This window comes from Gekko japonicus, unplaced genomic scaffold (assembly GCF_001447785.1).
Source record: "Gekko japonicus isolate JY-2015 unplaced genomic scaffold, Gekko_japonicus_V1.1 scaffold519, whole genome shotgun sequence".
Lineage (NCBI taxonomy): Eukaryota > Metazoa > Chordata > Lepidosauria > Squamata > Gekkonidae > Gekko > Gekko japonicus.
The window spans coordinates 473,973-484,675 of NW_015168666.1; the positions used below are offsets into that span (position 1 = coordinate 473,973).

Sequence of the window (10,703 nt, forward strand, 5' to 3'; positions counted from 1 at the left end):
AAAGGGTTGGAACACTTTCCCTATGAGGAAAGGCTAAAGCGCCTAGGGCTCTTTAGCTTGGAGAAACGACGACTGATGGGTGACATGATTGAGGTTTATAAGATTATGCATGGGAAAGAGCAGGTAGAGAAAGAGGTACTTTTCTCCCTTTCTCACAATACAAGAACTCGTGGGCACTCCATGAAATTGCTGAGCGGTCGGGTTGGAACGGATAAAAGGAAGTACTTCTTCACCCAAAGAATGATTAACACATTGAATTCACTGCCACAGAAAGTGGTGGCGGCTACAAGCATGGACGGCCTCAAAAGGGAATTAGATAAGCATATGGAGCAGAGATCCATCAGTGGCTATTAGCCACAAGGTATAGATAGGGACTCTGGGGCAAGTGATGGTGATTGGTGGGGGGTCAACAGTGGGAGGGCTTCTAATGTCCTGGCCCCACTGGTGGACCTCCTGATGGCACTGGTATTTCTGGCCACTGTGTGATACAGAGTGTTGGACTGGATTGGCCTTTGGCCTGATCCAACATTGGCGTCTCTTATGTTCTTATGTTCCCTATGAAGAAAGGTTATAGCACTTGGGGCTCTTTAGCTTGGAGAAACAACGACTAAGGGATGACATGATAGAGGTTTACAAGATTATGCATGGGATAGAGCAGGTAGAGAAAGAAGTACTTTTTTCTCATAGTTCAAGAACTCATGGACACTCAATGAAATTGCTGAACAGTCGGGTTAGAACGGATAAAAGGAAGTACTTCTTCACCTAAAGAGTGATTAACACATGGAATTCACTGCCACAGGAGGTGGTGGCGGCTACAAGTAGGGACGGCTTCAAGAGGGAATTGGATAAATATATGGAGCAGAGGTCGATCAGTAGCTATTAGCCACATGGTATGGATAGGAACTCTCGGTCTGGGACAAGTGATGCTCTGTATCTTGGTGCTTGGGGGGGCAACAGTAGGAGGGCTTCTAGCGTCCTGGCCCCACTGCTGGACCTCCTGATGGCACCTTGTATTTTTGGCCACTTGTGTGACAGAGTGTTGAGCTAGATGGGCCATTGGCCTGATCCAGCATTGGCTTCTCTTATATTCTTGTGTTCATACTCCAAGATCTTGTTCATGTGTACTGCTACCCAGAAGTGTATCCCCCATCCAGTATGCGTGCATCTCATTTTTGTTACCCATGTGCAGAACTCTGCACTTACCTGGTTAAATTTCATCTTGTTCGCATCTGGCAACTTTTCCCGTGTGTTCAGCTCTCGTTGAATTGTATCTCCAGGGTGTTCACTACTACTCCCAATTTGGTGTCATCTGCAGATTTAGTCAGTAGTCCCTCCACCCCTTCATCCATATCATTCATAGAAATATTGAAAAATACTGGACCCAGAACTAAGCCCTGTGGCATTCACTGGACACCTCCCTCCAATCAGATGAAATGCCATGGACAACTACTCTTTGGGTAAAGTTCTCAAACCAGTTCCCTATTCACTTAGCTATTCTGGAGTCCAGTTTCCCCATCAGAACATCACAGGGAACCTTCAAAGGTTTTACTAAAATCCAGACAAACAAAATGGGCAGCGTTCCCACGATCCAGTAAGCCCATCACTCGATCAAAGAAGGAACAAACCAGTACTAACTTCCTCAGATCACTAAGTTGCCCTTCAGATGCTTGCAGATTGACCCCTTTAAAATCTGCTCTAATATCTTCCCTGGGACAGAGGTCAGAATGACTGGCCTGTAGTTCCCTGGATCATCCTTCCTCCCTTTTTGAAGATTGTGGTATCATTTGCCCTCCTCCAATCTTGTTGCACATTTCTCATCCTCTAGGAGTTCGTGAAGATGATGGAGAAAGGCTGTGCATGCTCTCTAGAAAGTTCTTTGAGCACTCTTGGATGCACGCCATCTGCCCTGGGGATGTATACTAATCCAATGCCACCAGGTGGCTTTCAACAATCGCTCTGTCCATGTCAACGAGCAGCCCAAATGCCATGTGTTGCCTCCGACCATCTCTAGATGGCTTGTTCTCTTCTTCAGAGAAAAAACTGAAACAAAATAGGCATTGATTGAGCCTTTCTGCTTTCTGTATTCTGTCAGTTTCTCCATTTTGCTCCTCACATATCCAGAGAATTATTTTTTTGTTGTAGCAAGCCTTCCTGGCTAGCCTCAGCTCACTCTGAGCTTTGGCCTCTCTGGTGGCTAAACTATAGTGCCTAGCAACCTTCAGATATTCTTCTTTAGAGGTATATCCTTTCTTTTGTTTCTTGAACATTTCCTTTTTCTTCCTTCGCTCATCATAGGATTCTCTGTTCATATTGGCTTGTTGGATCCCCTACTAAGTTTCCATCTTGTTGGATTTGTGATGGCTTGAACTTGGAAGAGCTCTTCTGTCATTGTTTTAATAAAACTATGAGAAATGTGAAGAATTTAGGACTAGGTTTTGTGTTAGCAATAACTAGAGATGTGAAGGCTGGGAAAAATTCAAGGGTAATAAAAGAGCAGTTCCCACTTTTTTCAAAGATTTTTTCCCCAATTTTTCCAAAGTAAGAATTTGTAAATTGGGGGAGCTCTGAAAAAAAACTCCTGTGAAATCTTTCTTCCTTTGTAATGAGTGAAATACTGTTTGATACAAGGTTTTACTCAAAATGTAAAGTATGATTTTTTTCATGTAAGAGGTTTACTGTAGAAATTAAACATATATTTTCAAGGATATGTTGATTGTCACTGACATTATTCATATTTAAACAATTTAATATGTTATCATGTGTTTAATTATAACGGAGTGCAGTGTTTTCAGTGTTATAAACTTGATATCAAAAAATAATGGTAGGCCCTGTATAAGAACAGTTTTGTGCATATAATACACTTTCCTTTGTTTACTACAGAATGGTTATCTACCTTCCACTTTAATTTCTTCATGCTTCTCAGATGTCAGAAATTAAGATATATGCACTAAATTAGCACAGGGTGCAGCATGCCTCTCTGTCACACATATTGGTAATTTCCAGTTTTCCTCCTAGAAAACTATAGCATTTCTGTTTTTTCATATTCCATAAATATGCCAAAGCATAAAAATTTACATCTTAGGTTACTAATTATGCAATTATGATGATAGAGCTGTAAAATAAGTGTAGACTTGATAGAAAAGTAAGCACTGCATATATTTCCCCCCAGATTTTCCTTGGAAAAAATCAGGGGGGAAATTATTTTTCCCTATGCCTTCAAAATTTCCAAAAATGCAATCTAGAAAATATGGTCAGTCAAACATGAAACTTTGAAGGCTGAAAAATGACTCTGCCTCCTAAATCTGTCTGGGGTCCTAGAGTCAAAGAAAATTTGTTGAGCCTTCCTTGGAGAGTGCATTTGAAAATAAATCAGTATTTTTTAGATTTGAATTTTGGGAGTGGTTTCCATACCAGTACTCTGGATTATGGAGGCCTCTAATAACATTTTGGGATTCAGATTCGGGTATTTTCCTTCAGAACTCTGAAATTGTTGGGTCTACTGTTCCATATGAGACTGCTTCAGGGATTCTGGAGTGGCTGATTTTCAAACAAATGGCACTGACATTTGCAGGGAATCTATTCCTGTCTGTCCACTAAGGACCTCCCAAATTTCAAGTGAATTGGATCAAAGGGTCCAGTTCTATAGGCCCCGGAACAAGGTCCCCCCAGACATCCTACTTTTCTCTGTGTTTTTTTGTGGGGGGAAATTCCATGTGTTCTCCAGGGAAAAGAAGTCAATAGCCAAATACCTCCAAAAGCAAAGCCCAACAGAACCAACATCAAACCAGAGAAACCCAGCAGAACCACAGGAAATGCAGCAACCCCAGCACAATCAGATGTCAAACCAGAGAATCCAAACCAATGTAAGCAAGGGACAGTGTTGTAAGCCCAACAGAACCAATGTTAAACCACAGAAGCCGAACAGAACCCGGTTCCAATGTGGCAAACTCAGGGAACCAATGTCAATCCAGTGAATTCAGACCAAATCAGTCTGGCAAGCCAGTACCAAGGCATCCAGCCATACCTGGCATGACACTGACACAGAGACACACTAGCATCACTTCCCTCAGGAAGGCATCAGAAAACAAGAGGAAGGGTAACTTTGGGCACCCAATTTCTCTCTCTGATGTCTGTAGCCTGTGCCATCACTTTCACTCCTGTTCCCTCCCACCCTGTAAAGAAGAAACATAACAGGCTGTATGGCATGCATGAGCTTTATTTTAGGTGTTTTTATGAGTATTGCTTGTTTTCACTGACTTACTTCTCTACTTCATAACATCTTGTTCCAATGATGTTTGTTGGCTTTTTTCTTTGACAGGGGCAAGAATAACATTTTTGGAACTGTATTTATTTAATTTCTGCACAGAATTGTGATGAGAGGTGCTAAGCCCCACCCCATTCCACACAGCAGATACAGTTCAGTTGAGCATTTTATTTTTAAAAACACAATTTGGAATGTGGATTTTGCATTGTACCAATCAAATTGTATAATTTCTTCTGTCCAAAGAAATGTCTTAATTGGGGGGAAAGTGACATAGTAGCTTCTGAGGGTTGCTTTTCTGCAAGAACCCCTTTGGGGTTGCATTTATTATGTGCTTAATGTTCTTGCTGATATGGATTTAACTGGACAGAGCTGATTGTGAGCTGTTCTGCCATGTAATTTGGGAAAGCAACTTCGTTAACCTTAAGTTTCTTTTTCTTTATGAATTCTAAAACACGGTGTTTATCTTTGACTCTGTAAACATGATGAATATAACGTTCCAATATTTAGTCTTGAACTGTGCAACTAATTATAAGAAGAATGATAATTTCTGTATATTGCCAGTTTTTACTATTTGCAGACACAAATCTAAAATATAGATTGTGTTCTGAAACTGCACTTTGTGTACGAGAGTGCTATGGACATATTCTGAAATGAAGATAGGGTTGATACATTTTTTTTTGCAAAATTCTAAAACTTAAATATTGAGTGTTTCTGAGCATGTTCAGACTGCCTTCCCTTTAATGGGAAATGCTTCCTTGCTTCCTTGTAGAATCTGGTGCATTTTCCCTCAAGACTGCCTAGGATAGCGATTAACCCAAAAGACACTGCACTCCTTTAGAGGTGGCCTGGTTGACATGACAGGTAATGGCAGATAAGCCATTGACTGAGCAAGGGAGGCTCAGGTGCTATTTGGGGCTGGGTGGTATGCCTGTATAGTAACTGAAAGACTGTACACTTACATATAGTTTTGCCTAATGTTAGGGGTGTAGGGCAGATCTTGTCTTCACTGTGTCTCCAAGCGCATTGCAGCACTTTTCCCCATAGACATTTTCTGTAGAATCTAATGTATTGCTTGTAACCTGGTTAGGAGAAATTAAACGGTCATGGACATTATCAATAATTAAACCTTCTCCTGGTGGCAACCCCAGTTGTTACTAATCTAGTGTGCTCCCACATAAACCCGTGCTAGATTTTTTTTTTTTTGATAGTTGGGAGTCTGAGATATAAAGTAGGGCTTTGAATGCATAGCCTGAGTCACCGGCATGGTGTTCAAGAAGAACGATACCTCAGCAGTACAAACATGTGCTTTGTATCCAGAAAGTTCCGTAATCTATGAAGGATCCAAATTCCGTTTGGTATCTGAAGGCTCATGTGTTTATATTCACAACCCACTATACCACAGATGTGACCAGTATCATGTGATGCCTTAAGAAATAATTGTTCATGTAACTGACTGAGTTGTTTGTGTAACTGGCAACTGTAAATTACATACACTGTTCACAGCCTGTGCATATGTAATATTTAGTTGTATAAACAATCTTTATAGGATCAGCATAGTGTCTATTCTTTGGTTTGCTCTAGCTCAGAGAGTTTCCCAGTACAGTGACAGATCCCACTCCTCCTTTAATACCAGCTTGGGTCCCAATGCTGTTATTGGTGACCATGCCTTTTCTCCAACCTGAGATGAATCCTGTATCGGGGGAGGGGGGGTGAATGTAATGGGTTGTATCTACCCTGTACAGGTTTCTGCCTAGCACAATGCCAAGCTTTTAATAAAAGCAGATTGCCTAATAAAGCTTGGTCAACCTGTTAATTGTTGAAAGATCAAAAAGACTCATGAGCTTGGTTTGTGTTCTCTTCTTGGGTAAGACCTGATCACATCATAGGGCAGCATGTTCTGCTTAAGATGTGATCAGGATCCATCCTTACCTGTAGTGCCGTAACTAGAAAAATCATCTGAGATCGTCTACATGAGAAGTATTTTTTATTAGGTCTTCTAATCTACTGGTTACCAGAAATGCATGGATTTAGTTGGGGAGACTTTTCTCCATGCTATGCTAAAATTTCTGCCAGCCAGGTGGTCAACAAATGTAGAAGAGCCTTATCAAAGAGAAAGTTGACAACTCTAGGTTCCATACATTGTACAGAAAGAACTTAAGAGTCTGTTAGATCAGACCAGTGGTCCATCTAGTGCAGGGGTGTCAAATATATGGCAGGTCAGATCTGGCCCCCGCAGCACTCAGATCTTGGTCCATGAGCAACTTCCTTCTCCTGCTTCCTTTTTCAGGGCTGCTGCTGCAGCTGCAGCATAGCTTGCTTTCCCCCAACTCCCTTGGTGGCTCTTTGCTTCCTGTTTCATGCAGGAGATATACAAAAACAAGTCTGCCCCCTCCCTCTTCCCCCCTCACCCACCCCCGAACATATGCTTCCTTCTCCAGGGCTGCTTCTCCTTTTGGGGGGAGGAAGGGAGGGTGAGGAAAGAGAGATAGATAAAATAAAGTTGGAGTCCCTTGGCAGCTTTAAGACCAACTGTTTTATTCCTAGTATAAGCTTTTGTGTACAAGCACACTTTTTCAGAAGGAGGGTGAGTGGGTGCATGGGTGGCTGGATTCTTTAACATTGAAGAAATTATTTTGGCTTATTCTGAAAAGTTTTTTTTTAAAAAAAGATTGGATTTCTCTGTTCCTCTATGTATTGCATTTTCTTTCAAAAACATCCTGAGGAGGAAATAGAACACTTGGATTAGTACTTCTATCTTGGAAATCAGCTCATCACCTAGACAGGAGGGGGGCTGCAACACTTAGCCTCCTAAATATTTAAATTGCTTTACTTGCTCTGTAGACTGACCAGCAACTACCCACTTATATTTCTTTATCTGTCATTTTTTACTTAAGAGAAGGACCTTCAAATTAGAAACTTAGCTCTCATGGATCTTGAGAGGCAATTGTATCATCTGCACACAAAAGACACGGCAACTTAACACGGCCCAAGGAGTCTAACATGCATGCAAGTTGAATTTCTACAGGCAGCAATACCAGTGCTAGAAGGCAACATCAGGGGAAGGCGTTGGCCTCTGTGCCTTATTTGTTGGCCCTTCAGAACAACTGGCTACTGTGTGAAATTTACTGCTGGACTAGATGGATCACTGGTCTGATCCAACAGAGCTACTCTTATGTTCTTACCTTGACATAATTGAGGTCCCAGGTGCCAAGCCACATAGCTGGAGTTGGAACAGGTGTGCCCAGCAGCCCTACTTTCAGATGAACTAAAAGGCAGAATTTGTTCCTGTATCCCCATTTTTATGGTATGTGGCAGAATTAAACACAAAGCAATTTATACAAGTACCCATATATCCAGATTGCAGTTCAGGTTGCCTTTAGAGAAATTTCTACCTTGAAATGATTTGTAAAACTTTGGCCAGTGGAGTGGGGAGTTAGTAACTAGTTACTTTTTCATTAACGTACATCAATAAATCACAGATATTATCTATGTACAACATAGATTTATTTAACTGAGGCTTGTCCTTAATAACTTCTCCACCAAAAACAGTCATACTAAGATTCAGCTTTTGTTACAGTGTAAAGTCAGTCTAGATATAAGCATTCTTTCACATTTCTGGAATGATCTTCTGTTTGATATTGCTGATCTATGTGAACAAAGGAGGAATAAAGGGACTTTACCTACTCCACGCCTTACTATTCCTAACACAGGAAAAAGCTGGTGCTAACAAAAATTCTTTGTATTTGTTGCAACTACCTAGCATGGCTACACCACTGCAAATTGTTTTTCCTGGAAACTGAAACTGGATATTAGTTAGAAACATGGATTCATCCATTGACAAAGCTATTTAGAGCAGAGCTCTGTGCCTTTTTTATATTCCAGTTATACTATATTAGACTTTAAAACCTAACCATACTGCTCACAAAATGGTTTATTAACTCTCAATGACTTGTGAATAAAATTGAGAAGATATTTGATAAATTGTGGTCCCGATCACATGCAGAATTAGCCACGTGATAGGCATGAATGCCGGGCGGATTTTAAGGGTGCGATCACACGGGAACATCTGGCAAGCGTCCCGCACCCGTTGGCAACCTGTCTCACTCTGCCGAAGAAGTGGAGTTAAAAAAATACCGGGGATAGTCCAGTATCAAACGGGTTGCTACGGGCCACAGATGCACTTTCCCCTGGGTGATTGCTCCAGCGTGCTCTCATGGCTTCAGAATGGTCTGATCAGGCCATCCCAACACCGTGCCGTTGTTTTTTCCCTCTTCTCAGTATGCGCATCATCGCATACTGCCGTAGGAAGCCCTCAGTGTAGAGATGTGATTCATTGATCCTCTGTTTAAGCGAATCAAAAACAAACAGCAAAAAAAAAACCCAACTCACCCGTAATTGCGTCTGATCATGCAGTGGCGGGCTATGCCTGCAGCTTCAAAGAACTGTGTGATTGCGCAACTGCGGGTCAATTTCATCTGGGTTAAATAGCCTTTCTTCCCCCGCGCATTGTCTCGCGCGTGTGACCGGGACCTGTATTATGCTTTGTTTTAATGAATTAGTCAAAACTAGGCTTAACTCTTAAGAAGGGATGGTAGCCATCTTAAGTGTGTATTTAGATGCACATTGTGTACTAATGTGAGCAAGGGTTTACACATTGATGAAGTACTATTTTTCTAGTCTAGATTCAGCTATAGTGTTTTTCAGAAACATAGGCTAGAATATTCTAATATCAGAGGACGACAAGTCTTGATTGATCGGTTGGTATTCATCACAAGGGACCACTTAACAAAGCTTAAGCAATTTTCCATAAATATCCAGTCTCCATCTGAATCCCCAGTTATCCTGAAAATAGATAATGTTTATAGACACATTTTTATATATGCATACTGAATAGAATGTTTATATTACAAGCAGCAACTGAAATGTTTTATATTTTATGATATCTAAGCATAACTACGTTTCTGTGGACTCTATAATCTCACTATTTTTTAATATTCCATGTGTGATTACAACAGTATTTTCTTTGTTTCCTGCATGCCTCTCAGTCTCATGCAGTCTTGAAGGCATAGGTAATGAAAAATATGTGGTCTAAATTGAGCTTTTGTGCTGTGTAACCTGTTTTAGAAATCTACTTTACCATTTGAAATTGGCTTTTATTTTGCATGTTCATACTTAATCACACTGGGAAATGGAAAGCTGTTTGCTTTTGAATGGTGTGCTTTGGCACTGAGTGATCAATGCATGTACTAATGATTTCCTTTTATTTTTCTTCTTTCCTACTTTTCTACTTCCCCCATCTTTCCATGTTTTGCACTGCTGTCTCCATACTTTCTTCTAAATTTCTTTGCTTACTGTAGCAGCCCTTGCCTTTTCTCTTGCAGCAACAGCCCAGGCTCCAAGGATTATTACAGGGCCTGCGCCTGTTCTCCCACCAGCTGCCCTGCGTACCCCTACGCCAGCTGGCCCTACCATAATGCCTTTGATCAGACAAATACAGACCGCTGTCATGCCAAATGGAACTCCTCACCCAACTGCTGCAATAGTTCCCCCAGGACCTGAAGCTGGTTTAATTTACACACCTTATGAGTATCCCTACACACTGGCACCTGCTACATCAATTCTTGAGTATCCCATTGAACCCAGTGGTGTATTAGGTAAGTGACTTCTAGATAAGGAACTGAACATTAATTTTTAGACGGTATATGTCACAGATGTATAACTTGCTGATTGCTGAAAATGTCATCAATTGGGAGAAAGTATAAGCCATGTATTTCTTTTAAGCATATCATAATAGTCAGGAGTTGTCCAGCTTTTCATTGTAACATATTTAACGTAAGCACAAGCAAGCATATATTTCTCAAGTAAGAGTAAAAACTGATCCGATTTGCTTTAAATACTTTGCAGATTTTGAAAATGCTATTTTATAAAGCATGGAGAAAATTAATCTAGAATACAATACTTCTTTTTATAGCATATTTTTGGATTAAAATGATTTTCTGTATTTAGACGAAATTGATGGATGAGCCTATGCTATGGTACCCAAACTGCGTAACAAAGCACATTGGTGTGCCGCATTTAGGTGGGGGTGACATGTATCTTGAAAAATTTAAGGTTCTCTGTGAGATGCATTCACCACTCTGGCACCCCAGAGTGAAGGGGACCAGAACATCATTAAACCTCATCCAGTTCGGCAGTGTATGGACAGTGACATCCCATATACAAAAGAATAAGGATGCACTGCAGGAGGAGAAAGCCAGAAATATCACGATTGACTTAAAATGCACAATACTGTCCCCTGAGCAAAAGATGCCTACCACAAGGTGGTATTAACTGGGCACCAGGTATGAGAAGTTTGGAAATACTGGATTTAGGGTTGGATATAATGGATTATGGCAGTAAGGGGGGGGAGTAAATATCATAAGTTAGAGTAGAAGAGCGT

At 40.9% G+C, this 10,703-nt stretch overlaps 1 protein-coding gene across 7 annotated transcripts in view; it reads left to right on the top strand.

Annotated features, from left to right (window-relative positions):
- QKI (QKI, KH domain containing, RNA binding) overlaps positions 1-10,703 on the top strand; it is a 205,098-nt gene that overhangs the window by 184,002 nt on the left and 10,393 nt on the right. For 2 of the 7 annotated variants that reach the window (XM_015415305.1, XM_015415306.1), the window contains exon 6: positions 9,622-9,918. In XM_015415305.1, coding sequence (XP_015270791.1) covers positions 9,622-9,918 — 297 coding nt within the window. Of the gene's footprint in view, positions 1-9,309; positions 9,334-9,621; positions 9,919-10,703 lie in introns of all 7 variants that reach the window. The other 5 variants (XM_015415302.1, XM_015415304.1, XM_015415301.1 and 2 more) reach the window with 4 other exon arrangements.